Below are 27,238 nucleotides of genomic sequence, written 5' to 3'. Positions count from 1 at the left end.
GGTTGGTCTGTTAAACTCGGGTGAAAACAATAAGCACAACGCTGTGATGCTTTTTAAAAAAAAATATATATTGCAGGTGTAATAACTGATTTATGTTTTTCTGAGTGGGCAGCGGTGGTTTTTGACACGGCTCTTCACCCAGAGCGGCATCTGATTGTGGGCGGCACAAGCACTCATAAGAAGTGTTTCAAAGTTGCGCCCTGACGACGTTTTTTATTGCACATTTGGAACTACAGCCAAGGGGAGGTGGGGTCCAGCCTGTACAGCAGACACCCTTATGGGCTGCTAGGTAAATGGGTGCAAGCCTGAGTAGCAATTTTGCCCCATTTCAAAAAGTGGAGTGAGACGCTCACTGATATTTGACAAATGAATTGTGGGACATCTTATAAATCTGCATACAGCTGCAACAGGCGGTGATGTGCATGCAAGCTCCACTGATTGGGGGGCTGAAAATTAACTATGCCAAACCTTGGACAATTGCTGTCTTAGTATCTGATCAGTGATAGATCTTGGGAAGATTTACGATATAGTCCAATATGTTAGATTTTGCCACTGTCCCAAACAACAGCAGTGCCTCAGACGGCGCCGATCAGGAACTCTGTTCTGTGCGATATCAGGAGTGATAGGGGAAAGAGGAAAACTGGTTCCAGTCGCCTCGGCCTCACAGGTGGGTGTCCTCCTCGTCGGGCATGTCCTTCATCAGGTTGTCAATGGGGACGATCCAGCTGTCGCTGAACTCGCCGTTCAGCGCCATGCTCTTCTCCTGCATCTCCGGCTGACCCTCCATCACCTCCAGCGTGGGGTTGTCGTGATAACCGTTCTCCACCGTGTGCAGCTCGTCCGTCAGGTGGAGCTGGGCGGACGGAAAGACACAGTCTGTGAGAATGTAAGCATTTTTATCTGGGCAACTAAACCGTGAGCGCCCTTTGATGCTGATTATACTGAAAGCGACGTGGACGCCCGGCGGACTGCGGGACGCCTGCCCTGAGTGCCACCGCTGCGTCCGGCCAGAAACCACCACGGGAAAAGTTTTTTTGTACTGTCTACCTTGAACGTGGATCCAAGGCAGTTTCTCCTCTTTTTAGATCAGGTAGAAACCAGATTAAGTAGAGAACATTACACAGAAGGTTAAAGGAGAGTCTGGAGAAGAATTAGGCTTTAATAAGTTGTGTAAGACCGCTAAACATTCCTTCACTAAACATATCGGTACTTTATTTCTTTTTAGTAGTCCTCATTATTGATTTTTACTTGGTTTATGAGTTACTAATACATTTAAACATTGCTTCCATTCGTAGCTCATCGGGTTTTCCTCATAATCTGCTGCTGAATTATAAAAAAAATAACCTGACCAGCCTGATTGATCATGTGTAGCACTCTAGTTCTGCACATGATCAATCTGGGACCGCTCCATTTGAATGCGTTTGGGGAAAGGAGGGACACTTAACAGAACTCTCTGAGCTGATTGGGCGAAGCGACACCTAGTGCTCGCTTACTAAAGGTTGGTTTTAGCCAATCACGGTATCCAATTAAAATGTAAGGGGTAGCTGCAATGAGAAGCCACAACAAGGTAAGCTAGTGAAGGCACTTGTTGTTCTTCTTCTTTCAAAGATGAAATGGTGGATTCTGACCAATCAGATGTGACAGCAGCAGCTGCGCATGCGTCCTCCTGCCATGTTCACGTTGGTTCGGCTGTGGGCTCGGCAGCTCTTGTTTTCGTCACACCGGTACGTCCCGCCTTAAACCACAACACCGCAACGTGATTGGCCCGAACCGCTTTTGGTTCGAGCTCAAGCGGGGGAAGCGGGAGCGGCACAAGATGGATTCTCGTTTGTTTGAGAACGCACAAATAACCCAAGAATTCATCTTGCAGGCAAGGTTAATAAGATGTAGCACCAAAAAATCCCTTCCAGACTAAAGGTGGGACTGGTGATGTTCGCTGGCAAGGTCAAGGGGTCCGAGTCAATTTAATACACAGGTTGATTGATAAACCTACTGCAAAATTAAAGTGAAATCCAACATTATTCATGGCCCTAGCGCAGTAACATTTTTAATTCATTTTATTTAGTAGCTTCAGCTCGTTTCTGACAGGAGATGTAACAAAACATAAGAAAACAACACAAAGGAGTTTAGTTAAAGAAAGAAGTCCGTTTTTCTGGTTTTACAACCCAACGATCATCAGAAGTTCTATTTATCAAACCATTCTTCTGATTGCGGTCCCGTATTTGAACGTTTTCGCTGGTATTTTTGAAGATTTGTCTTTCATGATGAGCTCCAAGTCTTTGAGAATGGAAGGCCTCCGTGCAATCACCCTCATCTTTACTTTCAGGTCAGGGCTGGCTGGCCCACTCCAGCATGTTAATACTATATTACTTGGTATTAATGAAGTAGTGACATGTTTTTTCTTCTTCTGGTCTTTTTCTGGACCGTGAGGGTTTAATGCCTACCTGGTTCTCGTTGTACGGTTTGCGCCGATGGGACACACAGAAGCCAAGGATGATGATCATGAGGAGCAGCGCGCCACACGACACCAGGATGGCCACCAGAGTTTTGTTGTCCGTCTGTTTCTGCACATCAATAAAAAACAAGAGGAGACCGACTTACAGCTTTGACACACAAGCCCTGGACTACAACGGCAACAAGGCAGCGCTTACTTGGGCGGTGGCTTCCTTGATCTTTCTGTATTCTTCCTTGACGAGGCTGGCGTCGACTGCAAAACGAATCGGCGGGGGGTTGAAATACGACGTCTCTTATTCTGAGAGGCGTCTGCCTGAACGGTGTAAGCTTTTTATTTATTTATTTATTTTTACCTTTGCCGGTAACCTCCAAACTGTCGTAGAGGATTTCTCCGTTCTCCAGCTTCAGGGTGCAGGTTGCGTTTTGCATGTTTTTTATGAAAGGCGTGCACAAATCCACCAGGGTTGGGTTTTGATGCAGCTGCAGGTGGAGGGGGGGGGGGGGGGGAGATGCGCACGTTTCGGTCATTTTTTGTTTAAAAGAAATATGCGAGTTCAAAACTACTTTTCCTGACAGAGACTGGACTGGTCAGAGGAGATAACAGAGGTGGGATCTTCCTGTGCTGTGATGTTGGGATTGTTTCTATTGGTGAAGGCCCTGGGTGTGTTGGCAGTCAAAGACGAGGCTGAATATAAATAAGATGTGGGAACAAAGGAAACCAGTGACAGGAAGGAAAGGTTTCCACCGAGGAGTTTTCCCCCTCCCTGTTGTTGGAATCCTTGATTCTTTTTTGTCGCAGACTTCGCTGCTTCCTGCTCTCTTCGACACAGTCTAGATCCCTCTCTGGATGTTGAAACATCCCTTTTTGAAATTCTGTAATTCTCACACTTATTTGAAACACAAAAAATGGATTATTAGATTTGAGAACGTCAGAGAGGATATTACACAAGAGGTAACTCTCAGCCTGTCCAATGAAAGGGCCGAGCTTAGACCCGAGCAGCGGACGTGCCGCCCTCAGCCTCGGGGAGAAGCAGCCGCCCGGCCAAAGCGGGGCAAGATGTCATCACGGCTGCATCGTGAAAGCACGCGTGGTCATGAAAAGCGATGAAGTGTTGGACGACCGCCTCCAGGGACAGGCTGGTGAAAGCGAAGAGCAGCTAAGGAGTCTACGGTAACTCTGGAGGAGCTGCAGAGACCCACAGCCTAGGTGGACGAATCTATTGGATAACCACAAATCTGGCCTTTTATAGAAGAGTGAGCAGTGACTATTGAAAGAAAGCCACAAGAAGTCATCTAAGGCATGATGACTAGGAGAATATCCTAGTTTTAATATAGCAAAAGTAATTTTTTTTTACGACTTTTCAACATCAGATAACATCCAACTGTTTGTCTCACAAATATGTAAAATAAATCTAAAAATATGAGGGGTTTTTTTGTGTGTAAATTTATTACTTTGTGTCCAATAATTTATTTTCTTTAATCTATAATGGCCCTAATACAAAAGGATTTTCTGGAAATTATGAGAATAAAGTCACAATATCGTGTACAAGAATAAATAATAGAGCAAAAATAAAGTCATTATGAGACTGAAGGCAAAATATTATGAGATTAAAGCTGTAATATTGTGAGAATAAAGTCCTGATATTGCAAAAATAAAGTCATGCGATAATTGTTTGCACAATTGTTTCAAAGTACTGATACTGATGATGATTTGATGCGGATGTGCTAAAAAGATTAAGTATTTTCTTATTTGCAAAACCAATACCAAAATATAACTTTACAAGATGCTCAATGTTTCTTAACAAGGAAGGGAAACGCGCTTTGTTGGAGTTTCCATACATGACATTTAAAATGGGATCGTCAGTCTCTGGCAGTTATTTCAAGGTTCTCACAGGTTGAAAAGTTTGAGAGCCCCTGATCTAAGGGACACAGCAAACATGGGGAAACAGGTGCCCTGGTAAGTTAAGACTAAAACTAAACTCTGTCCCACATGCAAAATGCAATATGTGATGAAAAAATAATAGCACATGTCATCCTGAACACACCCTCACCATGGTGAAACATGGGGGTGGCAGCATCATGCTGTGGGAATGCTGCTGTTCAGCAGGAGCAGGAAAGCTGGTCAGATTTAATCAGAATTTGGATGAAGCTAAATCCAAAGCGGTGACGAAAGACAATCTCGTAGAAGCTTCAAAAGACTTGAAGCTGAGGGTTCCCCTTCTGGCAGGACATCGGCCCTGAACATTCAGCAATAGGCTCCATAGGATGGTTCAGACCCAAGCCTGAAGGACCAGTGGAACTCCAGTCCTGTGGGAAGTCAGTCCTTAAAAGGCCTTATTTCAGCAGTTAAAGCAGTGAAAAGTAGTTCTACTCAGCACTGGGAGCTGAAATACGAGCACACACTCCTCTTTCCAGATTCTAACAAAGATATATATTTTTTAATATTAAATCCAAATATAATCCTTCCACTCTACAGCTTTTCTCCTCATATCAATTGTTAATTAAAAATGCTCATACCCCACGAGCGACTGTAGTGTGTTGTTCAAACTCTATAAAATGTTTGCCAGTATTCCAATAACTTGGTTTATCCTTCTAGGAGTTAAGGCTTTACAAAGAAGCGAGTCTCCCAGGAGGAGTTCTCCTTGGGCCGAACACTTATGGTTTGTTATCCAGACTCCATCTCTGCAGCGAAATGTCAGTTCAGATGGAGAATCTGGAACAGAATGGCCACTCCGCTCTTCCTGTGCCCAAAATAAGTTTGGTATTGTTGTGTTGTCGTTCTATGGCATCAAAAGTCCAAAAAGCCCCGGAAGGAGCCCTAAGGGGGGGGAAAAAAGTAGTGGAAGGGTGTGTGCTGCTTTTCCCTGACAGGACAATGGCCTAAGCTTTGTGTTCAATGCCTCTTTTTTTTATTATTATTTGTGTGAATAGACACAGTCCTCAAGAAACAACTCAAAATCCAAAAAAAAAAAATCTTACCTTTGGGTCATTTAGAGAATACTGCAAGAGAAAAAGAAACATGTCAGAAGAATTATTCCTTTGTGTGTTTTGTCTAAGCCGGTGCTGATGAAAGGCAGGTTAGACTCCTTGTAGTTCTAGTTTTGCTGACCTTAAACACCGTCGTCTCAGCCGGTGCTGTACTGGTGGTTCCCTGGGTCTGGGTTGTGGGTATGACATTCGAGTCTCCTACAGTAGAAGTTCGGCTGGAGGTCATCGTCCTCTCCGTTGTCAAGTTTGGGCTTGTAGGTCCAGCTGATGGCCACCCAGCGTTTGCTCCGATTGGTCTAGTGGTACCTGGAGGTTAAAAATGATGCTGATTAGTCTGAAACCTGCAGCCCTTTGAAATCTTTCTTCAAAAGTAAAGATCGGCGGTTGTAGGAAACTTCCATCCTCCCATCAAGTGTTACAGGCCTCCAAGGGCTCTGTATTTTTGCAAGAAAAAGTAAAAACATAAAAAAGAAAAAAGCTGAGATGGGGTCTGAGCTCCCAGCAGACCGCCACACCCAGCGCTCACTCCTGCAGCAGCTCCCTCTGCGGGCGGATCACGAGAACTACAGCTACAACCCCAGCTCAGATCAGAGCGTCCTACTGTACATAAAGCTGGGGCCTTTCTCATTAAAAATAAAACGTCAAATTACACCACGCACATCTCAGGACATAACACAATCAAGTCCTTTTGGGGGTGATCCACGACTAAACCCCCAGTTCTCAAATAATTGGTTCAAAACTCAGGTGGAAGAAGCTGAGCACAGTACAGATGTTAGTTGTGCATGCCACACATCTGGCCTTTATGGCAAAGTACCCAGATAAAAAGCAATCGGTGAGATCAACCCATAAGACCCATAGCTATTAGCTAGATGACCAATGAACGTGGCATCGGATGCACTTTAAATTGTAACAATGTTGTTGTTTTTTATGTACTGTCCCTATCAAATAAACTTATAAATAATAAGAAGACCCGTTTATGGTTTGCTACGCAGGGGACACAGCAAACTTGCTGAAGGAGGTTCTGTCGACAAATAGAAACAAACTTCACTTCCTTGGTCTTGATCGGGTGGGGAAAAACAAAACACCATGTGTGGTGAAAAACTACCAATGTGCATCACCATTCCCAGCGTTAAACATGGTGGTGGCAGCATCATGGTGTGGTGATACTTTCCTGTTACTATTTTACATAAAATCCCCCAAAAAAGGAGAAAGTTGCAGGAGTAGAAAATTCAACAGCGATGAACACCGACGATCGGAGCAAAAGGGATACTTTAAGAAGTCACCAGGGTGCCAGGAATTTTGGAGCAAATTCTCGTTTGCATTCTCTATTATTTCTTACTATGTTTAATATAGAAGTAGTAATAAGTAGTAATCTACATTTATCACTCAATGAACAGCTATTAAACTTTAGACCAGGGGTGTCAAACATACGGCCCACGGGCCAGATCCGGCCCGCCGAACATTTAAGTCCGGCCCGCTGGCTAAATGCAAAAGGAAGAGAATGATAAAACAATTATTGAAAAAAACATGTACTTCGTTTAATTGAAAATCTGCAGTTCCCATATTGTCCACGCTGTGTTTTAATTAGCAGATTAAGCTTCAGGTGTGGAAAAATTTAAATCATTTCTTAATTTGTATCTGTTCAATGTATTTTGTCATGTAGGACAGTGTTTTTAAGTTCCAAAAAATGTGAATAAATGTTTTTCAACATTGTATAATCACTGTGATCAGTTCTTATGCATAATGCACAAGTAAATGTTTAACTGAGTAAAAGTATTGTTGAAATTGCACATACTTTTCTTAAAAACGCTGAGGTTATTCATAATATATTGTGTAAAAGTGAAATTAATTTAATATAAAAATCAACAACAAGTTCACTTTTATTAGTTCTATTTAATCTTGCAATGAGTTTACTCATGTGGCCCTCTTGAGATCAGACTAAGCTGAATGCGGCCCCTAAACCAAAACGAGTTTGACACCCCTGCTTTAGACTTTGCATCTCTGCATCAGCTGATCCATTTTTGCCTTTAGTGCCGTTGTGTATTGCATGAAAAAGCTGAGAAAAAGTGTGAAAGCTATCATTTTTAGATTAACTTTACAACCTAAAACATTGCTCAGTTCCTTTGCATTTTTTGGCCAGAGTAATGAAGAGCCACAGTGGAGGGTCTGAAGAGAATCAGAATCAAGTTTAATTGCCAAGTAGGTTTGCACTTACAAGGAATTTGACTCGGTGTTGATGGTGCAGACAAGAGCAACACGATCAGAGCTCCAGAGCCGCACGTTGCACACCCTTCAGCCAGTCGCTGTGCACGCTGGAGTAGGATTTTACTGTTGTTCTTTTCTAAAGCCTAACTCTAACTCGTCTTCATGCAATTGCAGTTTTGCACCTAGCATCGTTTTTTTTTTTTTCCTTTCTTGTTTAGACCATTTTCTTCCTAACACGCATCTATGGCTTTACAGATCAGGCATGAAATGATGTTGATGAAATTGCAATGACTACCAAGCCCATGTAGAGCTTTCCATCAGCAGAAAGCTGACATGCAGACAAAAGTGGAATGCTTGTAGTCCACTGGCTGATAAAAGTAAGCAGCCAAAGCTGAATTGTGGGTCTCTTAACCGGCAGATTAACTTTACGACTTGTGATTTGGTCTGTCCTGAGATAAAATATCATGGAACGAGACATCCACCACTCGGTTACCACATGAGCAGTTTTGGCCATCTCACATGACGTGTTTCAGGTAATTGTGGGCAAAGCCGTGCGTTACCTGTGCTGCTGTCCCGTTTTATCGTCGTCGGCATGGTTTGGGCGCTCTCAGGCGTGGTCTGCGCTGACGGAGTTGCTGTCACGGTCACCATCTTCTCGGGTGTCGTCTGAGCCCCCTTGTCTCCTGGTTGAGTGGGAGACGGCTTGGGGCCTCCGCTGGATCCAGCGTTTGTGGTCGCCAGCTGTTGGCCAGACACCTGGCTTTTGGGGTCGGAGGTCACCGTGGCGGGGCTCGTCGCCTTGGCTGTGGGGAGAGCCGAAGAGGCGGCGGCGGTAACGGCGGTCCGAGGGTCGGCGGTGCTGGCCGGGGCGGGCGGGACGCTTGCCTTGGTGGCTGACTGGGTCGCAGCAGCCGTAGAAGGCGTGACGGGTAGGTCTCTGGTTGTGGTGGTGGCGACTGGTCGTTGTGTTGATGCCGTCGCTTTGTCAACTGCTTGAACGGACGTCACGGACGGGGCTGCAGTTGTTGGCTTTCCTTCAGTCGGAGCGACAGATGTCACGGCTGCAGCGGAGCTTTTCGGTGTCGTGCCGCCTGCTGTCACCACCGTGGTAGCCAAACTCGCCTCTGGCTTGGAGGTCGTCCCGTCGCCGCTCACTGAGCAGATGCCTGCGAGTAGAAGAAGTCAGAGCGTTAGCTGCTGGGAAGGTCTGCGCAGGGGGGGGGGGTTACATGAACACAACATCAACAGTTAGGGGCACACCAAGTCGAATGTCTGAGACTTAAACAGGACAGCCTGCTTTCACCATGCTGGGTAGACCTACATGTATTTGTAGGAATTTAAAGAGGAAATAAATGTGGAGGTGTCCAGGTTTATTCATCACTACAGTACACTTAGAAATGATGTTCAAAATCCACGTCTCTAAAAATGTCACAAATCTTAGGAATCTGAACATCTTTATATGAGTTTCAAAGTCCCTTTCTGTGATAGTCTATTGTTAACGACCAGCTTCTTTTTTTACTTTTAGTTTCTTAATTGGCGCTCATCTAAAGATTAATACCCTTGAATTTAGAAGTGGTTTATAGAGTAACCTCGTGTTTCCTCCTGTTCTTGTTTTAGGTTTAGTCATCAGTAGCTGATGATTTTGATCGCTGACTCAGAGTTAAACCATTTATACACTGCAAAAACAGAACTAAAAGTAAGTGAAATTTTCTTGAAATCATTGTATTTTTCCCTGATTAGAGCAGGTAAATAAGACTATTTGCCAATGAAATAAGATTTTTGCACTTAAAATAGGAACAATTCATCTCCATCACCTTATTTCAAGTGCAGGATGTCTAATTATGTTATTTTAGAGATGAATTGTTGCTATTTTAAGTTAAAAAAATCTCATTCTATTGGCAAATAGTCTTATCTACCTGGTCAAATCAAGAAAAATATACTCATTTCAAGAAATCTTTACTTATTTTTAATTCCCTTTTTGCAGTGTGTATATTCTGAACATGACATGTGAGGAGAAAAGTAACCTTTCTTTCTAAGGGTTGCTGTTAGACTCGTGAAAAAGGTCATGAATTAATGGTTTCGGGTTATTTTTGGATCTGTCGTGGGGTTTGGTTTTTCTTCCTCCCCCCCCCCCCATCCCAGTCTAAACATTTACGCTTTCATTGAGAAATCTCTTTCATTTTAGTGCAGTTGGTTCTGTCAGCTTCTGCTCATGGATTTCCTGCTGCTGGGACATCAGTGAGCTCCAACCTTAGCTCCCCGTCGTCCCGTGTCTCCCTATTTATAGCAATCAGAACAGGAAACGGCAAACAATACACTTGAAGGCACCACACCTAGGACCACAACCTGTTTTTTGGAGTGACCCATGAACAGTCCTCACCCGCCTTCACGGCCAGAAAACAATGGCCTTCCACCCTCTGGCACATAACCCTAACCCCTAAAGGCCCAATTCAGCTGTTGGCTGCAGCTCTGCTCACTCCCGATGGTTTCAGGAGCAGTATTTTTTTTCTAGGTGATCCCAGGATCCTTCAGGTTTGCTGAAGACCAGGGTCAAAGTGAGAGGCGTGGAGAAACGGGAAGGTCTTCTCTGAGGAAGTCCAGAAAAAATGAAAAGCAACAACCTGAAACAGAATGAAGTAGTAGCTCTTCAGAATGTCACCAGGTTCTGCAGACACCTGATATTGAACATTACATTTTTTTAAGGCGTGTTAGAAAGGAAACTGAGATTAAATCACACACAGGTGGTCTCTGCTTATGAATTAGGCGACTCGTTTTAGTTCAGGTTATTGGAATAAAAGGGATTATGTGGAAACGCACAGCAAAAATTTCACTTTTTTTTTTTTTTTTGCGAAAATGTTAAACATTTGATTTTCTGCACTATTTTGCGCTGGTTTATCACAGAATGTCAAACTATGTTAAAGGAGCAATGCAATGCATCAAAATGTGAAAAAAAAGAGATAGGATTACTTTTGAATTTAATTTGGATTTACCGTTGTGGAGTGGTGAAGTGAAGGCTGGTGGAGCCCAGCTCTGCTCGGCACCAACACATCAGTTATCAGCTGCTATCAGCTCTCAGCCTGTGGCCCCCCGGCACTACTGAGAGAAAAGTCTGTCCCTGAGAGAAGCCCCCTTTGATAAATCAAAGTGCCTCTGACACACGCAGCGCTGCTCGCTGACCCTACGGCGTCACTTCTTAAGACTTGAGTATTTCTGAGAGCGGGAAATCATTAGAACGTCTCAATGTCTTGATTTTAAATCTAAAGAGTTTGACACTTGTTTTTTGTAAACAGTCTTTTCAAGGTAGGATATTACCCTTTGTTTTCAGGCTGGAAAGATGAAACCAGACCAAGAATTCAACACGGTTTAGTTTACGCTGCAAAAACGGAACTTAAAATAAGTAAAATGTTCTTAAAATGAATGCATTTGTCCTTGATCTGAGCAGGTAATTTGACAATGGAATAAGATTTTTGCACTTAAAATAGGAACAAATCATCTCCATCATCTTATTTCAAGTGCAGGATGTCTAATTATCTTATATTAGGGCTCAAAATACTCATTCCATTGGCAAATGATCTTATTTACCTGCTCAAATCAGGGACAAATACACTAACTTTAAGAACATTTTACTTATTTTTAGATCAGTTTTTGCAGTGTAATGATAGTAATGCAGCATTTGCCAAGAACACCATCTCAGGTTATTATAGGAAGGAAACACCTTAAGCTGCCAGGGTTGTTTTTTTTCAGGGAGGATTAATGCTTGCTGACTCCTACCTTTTGCTAGCACTGCATTAGCCAACACATAAGATAACCTTACGAAATGCACTTTTCAAATGATGATTTTATTTCTTTATGGATATTATTGGATCTTAGACAAATCCTGCTTCTATGTGAAAAAAACTCGCAACCGTTCTACATTAACTATGATTGACCACATTTATTTTGTTCAGTTTCACAAGTCACACCCATTGTTTTTAGGTTTCTGGGTTTTTTTGCACTAACTTTCACTACAGTTCAGTTAGTGAGCTTATTCTGTCGCTGTCCCCTCTCCAATTTAAGCTGCCAGTTTGCTCTCACTCCTTGTCAGATCCTCCGTTATGGTTAGATGGCGGGACTGTGATCTGAAGTTCACCTCTGAATGGCCAAACAAAGAAAGGCCAAGTTAGGATTTTCAAGTGGATTACTCAGATAGTTGACTTTATAGCTAAGTGACAGATTAAATGTATAGTTATCTTAATAGCGGCTGTTGCTGCCTGGTGGAGTGATCCGATCTTTCCTGTTGACCTAGCTACACCGTTACAACTCCTTCTTCAACACGTGAAACATTCGGCTCTCAGACTGACCTCCTCCGACCCGAGCTGTCGCTGTTCCATCTGTGTTGTTGTAGGCGACACCACCGGCTGCTTCTTCTCTTATCTATACTGCTGCTTTTTGTGACTCACCCACACGCTCCCTGATACAGTGAAGCCCTCACTTTGATGTGTTAACATATGCAGGTCATATTTCCCATTAATCGACACAGAAAAGTAAAGAACCTGATGGAGAACAAAGTCCATCGTGCAATAGCTATACTGTTCTTTAAATCCGAGGTAAAATGTGTTGTTGATAATAAGACATAACTGGGTTTATGGGATGCGCCCCCATTACAGAAAAGTATTTATACCACCGTACTTTCTTTTTGACTTCTGTCCCATTGGAAACGGAAACTTGAATAACTTGAATTAAAACTGAGATTTTGTCTGGTGGACCTGAAACTGAAAAAAGCTGATGGACACATTTTCTTCTGTGGGATGTATTTTGATTTCCAAAATGATGGGAACAAGGCACGTTATTTGCAGACTACTAACAAGAAAAGTTGATCTAAAGAAATATTATTGGTTTGTTAGTGCAGGGGTTCTCAAACCTTTTTGTGGCCAGGGACCCTTAGCAGCGGGAACATTTTTCCAAGGACCCTTTACATTCATCGTGCTGATGGTATTTTTAAAACAGCCTTTTGTACTGTTAAATACATTAGGAATTATGTATATTTTCAAATATATATATATAAAGACACCTAATATTAGAGATTTGGCGGAGATTAGATCCTCATTCTCCATAAAGCCAAACTCCATGTAACTGTTGTCATACTTCCTAATTTTAGCTGATTTGGCTTCTATCTTACTCGATGAAGTGGACGGAGTAAAATGTTTGTCCACTGTGTTACTCAGCTCAACCCCGACGCATCCTCAGCAGTGCCTCTTCAGGCCCGACAACATGAGTTTCACGTAACCCCAACCCGTGGTTCTCGGACCCCCGGGGGTCCCAGTTTGAGGGCCGCTGCTTTAGTGTCATTCTTTTGTGGAAATTCAATGTAATTATTCCATGAGAAACCCAAAGATCTTCCACAACCTGCGTTGGTTACTGGATCTATATTTAAAAAATATCAGCTGGTTCTTTATGATTTTGGCCAAAGTTATTAAAAGGCCTTTTTGGAAGGTCTATTGAGCCACTCTGGATCCACAGGTTAAAGACCCAGACCTTTTTGGTCTACATGCGAATCACCCCCCCCCAAACACACACACACACTTTGTGTGCTGCGGGGAAAGTTTCCTCCAGGAGGAACTGAGAAGATGGTCTGCAAAGAAGAATGGTGAAAATTGCTGTTTCTAGATGTGTGAAGCTGCTAGAGACATTATGTTGGAACTACTGTGAAAGGTGGCTCTACAAAGCATTGACTGGAGGTGCTGAATACGTATATTGAAAATCATTTTCATTCCTGTTTACATTAATGCACTACCTTGTGTTGGTCTATCACATAACATCGCAGTAAAATACATGGATATCTGTGGGTGTGACAGGACTCTGTTACACACTGACTCTGAGATGTTAAGGTTTGCTTCAGGAGCGACCTTCAGCTGGTCTCCCATCTTCCTCTGGACAAGAAAGGACTTGTCATGCTCAGTAAATATACTGTGGTCTTTTCCTTAGTTAGAAAACCTTTTGACCAGTATGTATGATTTGATTGAATTAGACTTTGTAAAGTGCCTTGAAATGTCGTATGTTGTGAATTGGCGCTATAAAAATAAAATTGAATTGAATTTCAGCAGATATTGGTACTATTCAAATTTGCCAAAGAAAACAATCATGCGTTTTTCATTCTCATCATCTGTAAGCCGTAATAATCATAATTAACAGTAACATATCCCTCTGTGGGGAATGAATCTAAATGCAAAGGTTCACTTTATGAACCGAATCACGGACACAAAAGAACTTTTTGACGACGGGCTAATTTATTCAAACTGAGCCGTGTTTCTCACGAACCAATACGCAAAGAGAAAGGGGCCGGAACAAAACTACGAACATTAAGGATGGCGACATGCGGCCACGGGCGCAGCAGCACTCTGGAGCGCTGGATACGTTGGCGTGTTTTATGTCTACCCCAGGGAGTTCTGCCCACATCTGACTAACGCATCCCCTCCGACTCATTTGTCCTGTAAAACCTAATCGGAAGCCGCTTCATTATGTGGATACCAGGAAGTGTTTAACCTAAACAGAGTGATCATAATTGATCTTGGATGGTGCACTCCATCCAGCTACATTTTAGGGGAGGGGGGGGCCTTAATGCTGATAGATGCTGCCTGAGTCGCCCTCTTTGTAGAGGCCTCGTCTTAAAGGAATAAATGGCATAAAGGAACGCAGCGGCGCGCTGACAGGAACATGGAGAGAACAGGAAAACAGGAAAACCTTCGCTGCTCTGTGTGAGCAGGTACCTCTGCTACCACACGCCCCCAGCTGATTCCACAACAATCATCCCTGCAGGCGGGATTTCCTCCTACGGTACGGGACGGTCTTCAGGTCAGGTCTCTGGCTCAGTTCTGGCTTTTGTGTTCAGAAACAGGAATGAGCTTGATGAAGCATTTCCCCCGAAAAAAGCTGCAGCGTCAGCAGGATCATAAATTGACGAAACTTTTGACAGCATCCGAACTCCGTGTGGCCCGAGAAGGAGGATGTTTGCATCACCGATGGACCAGACGGACGGGCCGTTCTGATTAACTCTCACAGCTCGGATGCCAGCTTGGATTCTTTCTTCTACAAATCCTCGTTTTCTTTTCCGTGTTAGAGCAGGCTGCTTGAACGAGGATTTATTTACCCAAAAAAGTTACAACTTTTTTTTCTGTACTGATAAGTCATCTTTCATCTTTTAAGCATCTCTAAAGTTCCACTCCTCACAGCCACACATCCACACCTTTTCTGGACCGACTGATGCTGTCCACACCTATAGAACTCATACATACATCGTGTCACACTGTAACCACAGCCTTCAGTGTTTTTACTCTTGTTTTTGGAAATGATGAGTATACAGTAGTAATTTCATGATAACAATGCATTCTCTGCCCCCTGTTTTAAAACTAGGAATGTTGAGCATCCTGTAAAGTTATACTTTGGTATCCAGTTCACAAATAAGAAAATCTTATTTGTATATCAGCATCAAATTATTATCATCATCAGGACTTTGAAACGATTGTGCAAACGACTGTGTGACTTTGTTCTGATAATATTTACCCCTTGTTCTCATTATATCATAACTTTTTGTTATTATTTCCACACGGAAATTGATTACAGTCATTGCAGATTAAGGAGCATAAATGATCGAGTAAATTTCCACTCATACACATATTTGTGATTGAAAAAAACTTGGATGTTTTATGATGTCAAAAAGTCATACATTAAAAAAAAAAAAAAGTCCACACTTAAAGGCATATTAAAATGGCATATCTCTGACACTGTAAAATAAGACATTTGGATTATCATTTGGATCATGCTCTAAACAGAACTGCCTGTGACTTTCTTTCAGAAATAGCTTTCCTCTTGGCACCGGATTCTCCCACCTGAGCTGTGGATCTCTGCAGGTCCTCCAGAGGACATGGGCCTCTTGGCTGCTTCTTTTAACAATGCTCACCTTGCCAGGCCTATCGCCATGTTCTCGGTAGGTTACGCGGTTGTGAAAGAGTCTTCACTGATATGAAAACTGATTCACAGTCTCCATAAATAAACAAAAAACTGGGAGTTCAGACTAACAGCCTGATTTCAAGACACCAAAAGACTAAATGCAGCCCACTGCATTCTTAGAATGTTTCATATTTATAAATACAGGTTTTAGAAGGAAAAAAAAAAATCTTCTCCCAGCTAATGCTGCGTCCCACCTCTTTCTCACCGGCTGCGGTAGCGCTGGGGTCGCTAATCAGGTCACGCTTCCTGACTGATTTGGCTCGAACAATTCCAACGTGTTGAACTGAGCGACTGAATTCTGCGGCTTTCGTGAGAACAGCCTTTCGTGCCAACTTACCCTGCAGATAGATGCAGACTTTTCTGACTGGAAGCAGCCGGTAAAACCGGGCAAGCAATGTTAAATGTGCCTCCACCTCCCACTTTTCAGTCACTTTGGAAACCGTGCATCGCTTCCTTTTCCCTCCGAAATGTTGTTCTGGTTGGTGGCGGTCTGGCAGATAGAATCCTACTAAAATACCCTGAAGTGTGTCGTTGCGATGTGAGAAACCGTGAAAGAGTAGAATCAGTGTTTTTGGCAGGGCGCTGTGAAGGTGCCCTGTGTTTCCTCAGCCTGTCAAACAAAGCAACGGTGAAAGCTTAATGTTAAATCACCTGTCAGACTTTATCTCCTCTGAGCTTTAGATAGGAAGACCTGCATCAGTAGAACTGCGTTCAGATGTTGAAGATCTACAACAGTTGAGAGCTGTCTCTGCCATAGGATGCTGTTGTTTCAGGTCTTACGCAGTCTGTACCAAATACTAGCTTGATTACGGATAAACTGTTCCCCTAAGAACAGGGTCGGGCAGGTCTCCCACACACATGCATTCACACAGAGCTAATGGAAAAGCCGCCTCGTGTTTTTCTTAAAAGCCGAGAAGTGGGGAGGGGTTTGAATGAATGCTGACACAGTTGGGAGTGAAGGATGAAGAGGAGTGAGGAATGAGGAGGAGGAGGAGGTGGAGGGTGTAGATCCATGACGGTACCAGCCACAGCGCTGATAAATGTCCGCCTGAGTGTGGAGTTTGGCGTGCTGGGTGGACGGAGGGTCCGCGGGGTTAAGATCTGCGGAGCTGCAGAGTGATTTACGCAGAGAAGCGGTCCCTCCCTGAAGCGGTCGTGTTTTTAAGTGCCAGCCAAGCCTCGCTTTGAAAAAAAAAAAAAAAACATCTGGGGAGTGCTGAGCGAGAGTGCATCAGACGTGGGAGTCCTTATGTGATCAGATGTGCTTAGAGTCATATATTTACATTTTAAGGAACTTTTATATAAAAAGGGAATAAACCCTCAGAGAGGCAGAAGTCTCTCTGTTTCAGCTCATTTCAGCAGCTTGAAGCAACTCAAGTTGGAAAAGTTCAAATCAATGCCATTACTTCTATATCAGCACATATTAAATAGATCCACTGTCATGACAGACCACTCATTCGTTTGTAGCCATTTTCTCAGCAACACAACTTCCACGTTACAACCCTTAATGTTACGGCTGAGGCATCAGGCTGTATGGATCTGTCTGATCTGCTGACGATACGCCTGGCGGCTTGATTTCTGATCAAGTACCAGACCCGGAACGGCACATTTCACAATCTGACGCAAAATCAAATGCTGTTTTGGGAAGACAGAAAAGGCCGACAAGTTACAGGCAGCAGCCTTAGTCAAAGTAACTTTCGCTGACATTGTTCTGCTGAGAAAACTGTGAAAAAAATGTACTCTCTGTTATAAATGTGTAGATGCTTCATACCGGCTAAGCTAGTGTTGTGTCCTGCATTTCCACTTTCAGTTTTCTTTTTAAATTGACAAAATCTTCCACCACTTTGAGGATTTCCCCACTTTTCATTTCCCCACAAGTTCATTGCGATACAACATCTTACATGTATCACTTACAAAAAAAGTCTAAAAGATTCCTTTCCTGACAAGAAATGGACATCAAAAATCAGGTAGGAGTGCATAAGCTAAACATGTCAAGGTCAAGGTCTGAAGGACAAAATCTGCACTGAATAAGTACTGTAGATGGTAAGGGTCATTTCAGGACATCTTTTGCTGTGAGAGTGTTTGGTCTTGGAGTGATATAAACAAATCATCTGAGTCTGGCCCGTGTGACATCAACACCGACACTGCCAATTTATGTCACTTTCCAAAAAAGTAAAAAAACAAAACAGCTGGACTTTTTTCCGAAGTTTGAAGACGTTTCGCTTCCTCTCCAGGAAGCTTTCTCAATTCAAAATGTCTGGAGTAATGTGGAGTAACAAGCTTTATACTACTGCCTAACAAAGGCCTTGTAATGGCTTAGATAACATGCAAATTCAACAGAACCCGGACCACCCCTTAGTAATGGGCGGTCGTTAAAGTCATTAAGCCAGCTGATTGAACCGAAACTGGTCCACTCCTCTGTAACGAGGAGTCGTTAGAGTTGTTATTGGCTTGGCTTAAAGGAATGATGTTTTGATCACCCATATGAGGGTGAGAGTTAAGGTGATGATTGGCCGGAATTAATCCTATAGCTGTGTTGTAAGTTTTTGAGAGTTGAAACCTGAGGCCTCCTCCCCTGTTTAAGGTTGGTTTTTCTCTTAATGTAGATAGCTTCATTTACACCCCTTTCAAACCATCTGTCTTCTTTGTCCAAAATGTGGACATGTTGGTCCTCACAGAGTGTCCTTTGTCCTTTAGGTGTAGGTGGACAGCAGAGTCTTGACCTGAGGAGGTAGCTCTCCTGTGTTGAGCCATGCGTCTGTGGAGAGGTTGTTTGGTTTCTCCAATATAAAGATCAGAACATTCCTCACTGCACTGAACTGCATACACCACTCCGCTCATCTTAGGTTTGGGGGTTTTGTCCTTGGGATGCACCAGCCTCTGTCTGAGGGTCCTGTTTGGTTTGAAATGTACTGGGATTTTGTCTTTGGAGAAAGTCCTCTTGAGTTTTTCAGAGACTCCAGCAACATACGGGATGACGATGTTTTTGCGTTTATTCTTCTCACCATTATGTTCTGCAGCGGGTCTTTTGGATTTTCTTGCTGATTTGACAAAAGCCCAGTTAGGGTACCCACAGGTTTGGAGGGCATCTTTGATGTGTTTCTGTTCCTTGTGTTTTCCTTCTGTTTTAGTCGGGACATGCTCGGCTCACACCACCCACTGGAGCACAGAAAGTTTGTGCTCCAGTGGGTGGTGTGAGTCAAAAAGAAGATATTGGTCTGTGTGGGTGGGTTTCCTATAAACTTCAATGTTGAGGTTTCCATCTCCTTCCATGCTCACCAAACAGTCGAGAAAAGGTAGCTTGTTGTCGTCGGCATCCTCTCTGGTAAACTTGATGTTGTTGTCCACCGAGTTGATGTGTCTTGTGAAAACTTCCACTTCTTTTAACTGGATTTTGACAAAGGTGTCATCCACATATCTAAACCAGTGGCGTGGTGGTGTTCCTCTGAAGGTGCCCAAAGCTCTCTTTTCCATGTCTTCCATGTACAGATTGGCTACAATTGGTGACACTGTCTGTAAAAATGATCACTAAACTTGAAACAACTTGTTCCAGCGATCATTTTTTACAGACAGAAGCATGGGTGTGCCATGGGATCTCCAGTGTCACCAACTGTAGTCAATCTTTACATGGAAGAAATGGAAAAGAGAGCTTTGGGAAGGGAAAAACGCCGACATTATCTGATAAATGCGGAGGCCGTGCGTTGCATGGGGGTGCAGTTGGCAGCACTGTTGCCTAGCAACGAGAAGGTCCTGGGTTTAAATGCCAACCTGGGGTCTTTTTGGATGGAGTTTGTACATTCTCCCTGTGCATGTGAGGGTTCTCTCCAGGTACTCTGGACCCTTCTCGCAGTCCAAACATATGACGGGTATGTTAAATGCTCTCTCTAAATTGCAGATTTGAGTGTGTTTATCCAACAAATCTGGCAATCCTACTGCAAGGCAACCAGAGCCATTGCACAGTTTGGAAGGAGGCAAAAAGTGAAGTAAAATCTTTATGTATCTTGATATCAGTGACTGGGCCATGCCTACTGTGTTGGGGCTCTCTCAGCCAAAAATCTGACAATGTATATCAAATCAACTTGATGATTTGCTTTAGTTAAAGCAATAAAAGTAATATTTATTCTTCAAAGTAATGCATTTGCTGCAGACAGGGAAAGATCTGATCAAACTCCAAAATTTGACCCTGCATGAGTACGCACAGCCACAGCTCAGGGCTTCATCCCAGTTTATGGTAACATACATTATTTAGATGGGGAAAAGTCTGATCGTGTTTTTACTATGAAATCCAGAGGATCTGTGAGTTGCTTGCTATATTATCACAATTGCTCTGTAGTTTTACAGACGGATCAGTGTAGAAACAGCATGGAACTGTTAGTGAACAGCAGTGTCCGGTATCAAAGACGTGGAATAGGGCGCGCAGTGTTGTCTCCAGCCTTAACGCCCTTCCTCTTCTGGAGGCAGGATGTTGATAACATTTCTTTCGCTCCCTTCTATTGTTTCCCCTGTCTCTAACTAATTCAGCCATTAAAACACGGAGTCCAACCCCACCACCTTCGTCGCCGCAGTCCTAACGGACCGAAAAGGCTCGGCCGTCTGTTATCTTGGAGGAAATGGACGAGTTGTGAAGAAGCAGAGGATAGAGAAAGAGAGGGTTAGGAAGTCCTGGAGGGGACTGATAAGTGATGACACCGCTCTCTTATGAAACCCCACACAACATCCGATTTCTGTACACTATGACATCACCTCGTGTTGTTCAGCTGTACAGTGTGGGTCTTTGAGGAAGTTGGGTCTGGCCCTTATGATGCCTGTTATCTTTCATCTACACGACCAGCTGGAAACCATGTCTGCTTTTGAAACACTCAAGTGCTGAAAGCTTGAGTTTTCTAGAGAGCCAATAGACCTGCGATGAAAAGTGAATTTTGTCCACCTTAATTTGGCTTTCCTGTGTTCTCTGGGTTCATCATTTTGGATTTGGAGCAGGATCCAACTGTAGACAGGACATGGGGTGTGCTTAATGAGATTAAATGATAAAAATCAAAACAAAAACTCAGGGAGAACCAAAGCAACGAGGGGACAGGCATGGATAGTTACGGATAGAACTTAAATACTGAGGGAAGTGTGGAGGATGACATTGGATGCTGTGGTAGGACGTGGAGCAGCTGTAGTTTAGCAAGGAGACAGAGCAACACAGAGGGAGCTGAACTGAGACACACCTGCTGGTAATAAATCAACTTCAATTCCATCTAAATTTGACCATCCCTTAGCCACTAGCTTGTATAGCTATATCCCGTAAACCCAAGTAAAATACGCTGGAGTTTGTGTTCGTAAGAGGCAAAATGTGGAAATATTCCAGGCGTACGGATGTTCTTGCAAGGCATTGTTTAGTTTGAATAAAATCAGCCCCTTCCCAGTGGTGGCTAAGAAGGTAAGCTGGCAATGTATTCCATGAAATACAAGCTTACAAAAAAAAACAAAACTGACTTAAATATGAATTCATACCAGATGAATACAATGCAAGATAAGCCCACCAAATTCCAACATAAGTTCTTGCCAGCTCATCCTGCAACTGGGACTAAGTTTATAAAAAGATGCAAATCTATCTTAAGGGAGATTGATGATGTATGTTTGACGGCGGATATGCAGACACGCGTCCAAAACCAAAGGGTGATTAGAACCACTGAAGTTACCAGGAAACTACAGCCGCTGGATAGAGTTTTTAAATTATAAATTATTTAAAGGTAATGAATACAGAGTAATAGGAATGGATGTAGTCTGGAAATAATTAAAAATCACAAAGGTAGGCAAGTTAATTAGTTCTCCCAAAACATAATGCAGATGTTGGCTGCAGATATCACAGCCAACACATTACGACATGTTAGAGCTGTTAATATGATTGATTAACTAACACTTTGAATTGATTCTTTATCACCTTGTTTACAAGCCTCTGTCATTATCATTCAACTGCAGAGAAAAGTTTAGACTTCCAATAAATGCTAAAACACATATAAATGACTTTCACTTTAAAAACAAATCTAGATGTCTATAGCCCATTTAGACATTTTTTTCAGACACATCTTTAACAGAAACGGTTTTCACTGAGCTAGGTGTGGTTATAGACCCAGAGTTAAATCAGTTTAGATCTGCCTACTGTCCCCGTCGAAACAGAGCCCAGAAGGATGTTCGCATGCTTTAATTTTCAGTGGGTTAGATTAATGAAATGGTATCCTGTCTCCTCCAGCATGCTGCTGCAGGACTCTTAACCAACAACAAGAAATTGTATCACATCACACCTCTCCGTCAGTCACAAAGTGCCTCCCTGTTTGTCAAAAGAGAGATTTGTAAATCTTCTTAAGGGTCTCTAAAGCACTGGATAGTCATGGGCGTAAACAGATCTCAGAGTAACAGGTATGAACCATCTAGACCCCTGGGTTTGGCCACATCTTTAGCCCTCATCATTCCAGAGCTGCCCAGCTGTGGGTCCACGCATGGTGTGTTTGATGTATCTGAGATTGGAGGTGCAATCTAAGAAAGACCAATCCAAGCCTATAACAAAGACTTTTCCTCTACTGTATGCATTCAAACAGCTTTGGAACCTTTTCATAAATTGAGGTTGCACATCACTGTGTGCCTCTGGTCCCATCGGAGGGACAAATGAATTGTTACCTACAACTTTGACCATGTTGTCCACCCTGGACAGGTCACCAGTCCATCATGAAGCACGCAGGAGGACACCCAACCACGCAAACGGCCACCCACACCTCAGAGCAATTTGGAGAGACCAACTGACCTAACAATCATGTTTTTGGACTGTGGGAGTAATTCAGACTCATTATTATTACTGAAATGCTAGATGGCCCATTCACACGCTAACCGTGGTTAGCTACATTGTAGCCACAGCTACTAGAAGTGGGGCTGACATACAGCCGGCACCACCGGGCCCTCTGCCCACCAACACCAGGCAAAGTGGGTGAAGTGTCTCGCCCAAGGACACAACGACTGAGACGGCTGGAGTGGGGGGGTTCGAGCTAACAAATCTGCCGGTTACGGGACAAACTCCTAGCTCCTGCACCACTGTTGCATTGAACTTTAGCCGAGCTAAGGTTGTGTTTCGGATCATGCCAGATGCTGCCCATGCCAAACATTGTCTCTTGGATTTACGCCTATCACCCACATGCTAGCCTGTCGCCCAATGACCGCTGGAGGTAACTTCCAGCCGCCACCCCCTCACACCCCGGGTGACCTTGAAAGGACAAGCGAGTACGGATAACGGATGGTTCCACATGCTAGCAGCGCTTGGGATGATATATATAAACTTTATTTTGTTGGATTTCTGCAGGTTTACGAATTGAGCATTTAATTGAAAACTTCAAATATCAGACTTATTTCTATCGTCTGCTTTCATTTGCCACTTCTGCCGTGTGCAGAAAAGGTGAACTATTTAAAGGAACCATTATCACCCTCATGAGATAGCAGTGTTAAACAAACATTCACAGATGCGTGCTCACGTTGCAGAAGAGCAAGCCGGGTTTACACTGTCAGAGGAAAAGTGCTGACCACCCTCAGACAGAACGCTGGTGCTGTGTCCTCCGTGTTTTTCACCCGTTGGGAAAACAGAAGCCTCCTCTCTGATTCAGCCTCGGCAGCAGTGAAAGAGTGGCAGGTGCATAATTAAAGAAAAGCACTTCTCCCGTCTTTCAGGCGGGAAAGAACAGGGGGGGGGTATACATCATTATTCAGCCGCTTTCAGTACCAGGACGAGGATCCCGGGTCTTGGCATGTGTGTGTCTGTGCGTTTTCAGAGGGAGGGGGCAAGTGGCGCGCCTCATCTGTGGAATGGTGGGGGTCTGGACCCTACTTAACAATGTTGCACAATCATGGAGCTACTTGTGGGTTTTATATATAAAAAAAACTTCTATTTTTGATTTGTACCCTTTTGTCAAAGTTAAAGCTGTGATGCTCCACTCCAACATATCCAAAAACAGAACATTTCCACATTTTCCATCTTAAAGCCACACTCCTCAATGTTTTTTATTGGAATTTCACAAGATAAATGACACAAAACGTGGCATTTATTCAGCCTTGTACCCCTGACACCCCGAAATAAAATCATGTGCAGCCCACTGACCTTAATGGTCCCCTGATTAGTAAACAGTCAACCTGTGTGTAATGTCATCTCTGCATTAATCTGGCTGTTCTGTTTCTGGCCTCTGAGGTTTGTTAGGGAACATTAGTGAACAAACAGCATGCAGACCAGGGGACACTGCAGTCAGGTCAGAGGATATGTTGAGGAGAAGTTTAAAGCAGGGTTAGGTTAGAAAACATTATTCCAAGGTGTGAACTTCTTCCAGAAAATAGAGTGAGTGTGGCACAACTGTGAACCCACCAAATACATGCCATTCCAGCTAAACGGCAACACCGGATACAAGGAGCATTATTCAGAGAAGCAGCCAGGAGGCCCATGCTAACTCTGGAGGAGCTGCAGAGATCCACAGCTCAGATTTTAGCTGTGGCAGATGAAAGATGTATTTGAAAGAAAGCCAGAAGAAATCCCATCACCAGCCATGTAAGGGGTACCTTAGTGTGTAAAACAGTGTTCTGGTCAGTTCGGATGAAAACAGAATTTTTGGCTTAAACACAAGATACTAATGTGTGGAACATGCTGTTTCCTTAGCAGTGACAGACCGGCTAGTGGGTTCATGGGAAGTTGGCTGGAGCTAAATACGTGCCAGGAAAACCTGTTAGAGGCTGCAAAAGACTGAAGGTGGGGGTGGAGGCTCATCTTCCAGCAGGACAACAGCCCAAAACTCACAGCCAGAGCTGCAATTTAAGACTTTAGATCACAGGAAATTCATGGATGGCTCAGTCAAATCCAACAGACAACCTGTGCTAATAGTTTCTCAGTCGGATAGGTTTTTACCTGTAGTCAAACTGATGTTCAAAGAGGAAATAGAAAAATAAGCAGATATTTGGGGTTTTATCTGATAGAGACAAACCCCTGAAGAGGGGGGCTGCACACAAATGCACATCCCGTTATAGAATGGTGTTTGATGTGTGGTTGTAACGTGACAAACAGTGAGAACTTAAAGCACTATATTTTCCTAAAAATGCCTGCTGTGATGCAAGTAATAAAATATTAGAAGGCTACTTGCAAAATGCCTCATTAAGGTATAAATACATGATTTTGCTTGTTACGTCCAAATCTGAAAGATTTATTATTTATCCTCTTATGATTAAAAACTGCCCCCCCCCCCCCCCTACTGAGCCACAGTAAAACTGACTCCCTCCCGCGACCACTGCCTGTTACATGAAACCCCCAAAATCCTGTATATATATATATATATATATATATATATATATATATATATATATATATTGCAATTAAAAATCACAGCGGTCAGCCACTTCATGGCATCCTTTCAGGCACGTCAAGTGAAATCTTCCAAAACATTTCATTCACTTATTTCAAAGAAGACTGACTGAAAAACTGCTGTACATCACTTATGTAGAGATCAGATTTAACTGAAATGTAGCCTATATTGTGTTTATATGGCCATATTAACAGGACATCTTTCATGTGTGACATTAGTAGGAGGACTCAGCTAACGTTTTGCTTTAATGTTGCGCCAACCCTTCATAACGCGTCTTGGAGTTGAAAGGACCAGAATCGCCTGAGAACTCCAGGCCACGCTTGATTTGCCGTGAAGCCCTTCTGGTGGACACCTGCTGCTGCCCAGCAGGGATGCCACACACACTCAGGCTTCCCTCCCGGATTCAGTGTCACACCTTCAACCCTTTTGGAGAAACTTTCATCTGGTCTAGAGCTAAAAGTGCCCCTGATCCCCAGGTGGATGCATTTGCTGTGGAACCGTACTCACTCAGTGAAAGTAGCAGCCACGTGATCCTCAGAGTCCCTCTCATCCTGTTTCTGTGGGCTTCTTCTCCCAGATGCACTTATCCTTCATGCAGTACAGTTCCACGCTCCCTCCAGCTGGTTCTGGAGATGCTGCGCCGATCACAGATGCAACTGTGCCCGTCACGCCTCTCTCCTTGGATTTGGATCTCAGAGAAAATGATCTTGCTTATTTTTTTTCTTCTTCTTCTTCTTCTTCTTCTTCTTTTGCTGGTGGACTGAAAGCAAAAGAATGCTTTTGTTGCTCTCTGCACCTTCTTTGTCTCCTCTCTCTGTGCGGAATCGGGGATTTGGGGGAAGAGGATTTCTGTGGTCTCCTTGGCTGCCCTGTTGTTCTTCAGCCGCTCTCCCACAGAGGCTCCGTCCTGTATTGTGCTCTGGCAGTCCCTGCTCTCCTCCAAAAGGGGGTTCAGCTGTTTGCAGAGCAGCAGCGCTGTCCTGCCTTCCTTATCATGAGAAAGCAGGGGCTGACCCAGAGTGGTCCAATCCCGCAGCTCCTGGACTTTCTTGCTGCGGCCGGGACACTCTGAATAACAAAGGAAGTGAGGAGACAATGTGTTCCCCCCAGTTTGATTTTTTTTTTCTTCTAACATGGTCCTTTTCTCAAGGCCGTGGGGTGAAGTCACATCAGCACCCATGTGGTCTGATCATGGGAAGCTTCTGCTTTGATCGTCGGTGTGTCTTTAAGTTAACTATATATTTCAATTTAACACGGGCCGCTGGGAGTGCGCAGGATGTTGGACCATGTCGATTTATTTTACAGCGCCTTAAACTAAATTATTCACTACCCTTCGTTCTTTCTTGGGATGTTAAGGGATAGACCAGACACAAAGTTGTCCGCAAATGTGAAGCGGAAAAAAACTTGCCCAAGGACAAAATGTTTTACAAACTTAAATCTAAAAAGACTGGAGATTTTGTAGAACCACCTTTTGTTGCAATTCCAGCTGCAAGTCTCAGAGGATTAAAATTATTCACACCACCTGCATATTTAGTTACAGTTATTATCATTCAGCCAAGACGGTTGTTTCTGACAGTAAATGATAAAGATTTCTTAACAACAAAGCAATGTGAACAGAGCATTAGTTTAAACAGTCTATCCGTTCTAACTGATCTTGAATACAAACAAGTCAAAAAATGTCGAGACCCTTCTCATTAGTCTATGGACAAACCTTTATTTGCATTATAGCAACATTATAGCAATGAAATTGCTGACCAACCTTTTGCATCTTTCCACTGGTATTTTGATGATCTATGTCAGGTGATGATTTCCATATTTATGAGTTTGGAAGGCTTCCTTTCCATCACCCTAATCTTCAGATTGAAGTGGGGACTCTGGCTGGACCGTTGCAAAACCTTGATACTTTTGTAGTCAGCAAAAGAAAAATATTGGTATTGGTAATAAAAAGATAACTTCATAGCTAATCCTCCCAGGGGTATGAATAATTGTGAGGTTGACTGTTTATTTTTACCAGCTTTTCACATCTAAAGAATAGCCATTTTGTCCATGTTCTTTTTCCAGATCTCTCAAGCTTATTCAGACTGGGCAGAGAACTTTTCAAGCGTTACCAGGATTCTCAATTGGAATTAGGTCTGGACTTTAACTGGGCCATTCTAACAAATGAAGATGCTTTGACCTAAACCATTCGATGGCAGCTCTGCTTGTACAGCATCTGTCACAATTTTACAGTATATCAT

General features: G+C 43.3%; 1 protein-coding gene across 1 annotated transcript; it reads right to left on the bottom strand.

Annotated features, from left to right (window-relative positions):
• Positions 1–56: 56 nt before the first annotated feature.
• podxl (podocalyxin-like) lies at positions 57–25,997 on the bottom strand. Its single transcript, XM_012867755.3, has 8 exons — positions 25,509–25,997; positions 8,208–8,813; positions 5,564–5,748; positions 5,434–5,454; positions 2,808–2,934; positions 2,652–2,707; positions 2,445–2,564; positions 57–853 (listed from the first exon to the last, which is right to left on the bottom strand). Exons 1-8 carry the CDS (start codon positions 25,549–25,551, stop codon positions 662–664), a joined length of 1,350 nt encoding a protein of 449 aa, XP_012723209.2. The 5' UTR covers positions 25,552–25,997; the 3' UTR covers positions 57–661.
• Between the last annotated feature and the right edge of the window lie 1,241 nt (positions 25,998–27,238).

Source organism: Fundulus heteroclitus, chromosome 17, assembly GCF_011125445.2.
Source record: "Fundulus heteroclitus isolate FHET01 chromosome 17, MU-UCD_Fhet_4.1, whole genome shotgun sequence".
NCBI classification, from domain to species: Eukaryota; Metazoa; Chordata; class Actinopteri; order Cyprinodontiformes; family Fundulidae; genus Fundulus; species Fundulus heteroclitus.
The sequence above is the reverse complement of the archived record's forward strand: the minus strand, read 5'-3'. Positions and strand labels throughout refer to the sequence as shown.

Excerpts from the sequence above, each read along its gene's own strand:
- podxl (XM_012867755.3), bottom strand. The coding sequence starts at position 25,551 with ATGAGAGGGACTCTGAGGATCACGTGGCTGCTACTTTCACTGA. Across the intron at positions 2,565-2,651 it reads TCAAGGAAGCCACCGCCCAA|AAACAGACGGACAACAAAAC; the intron begins GTAAGCGCTGCC and ends ATTGATGTGCAG. Across the intron at positions 854-2,444 it reads AACCGTACAACGAGAACCAG|CTCCACCTGACGGACGAGCT; the intron begins GTAGGCATTAAA and ends CCGTCCGCCCAG.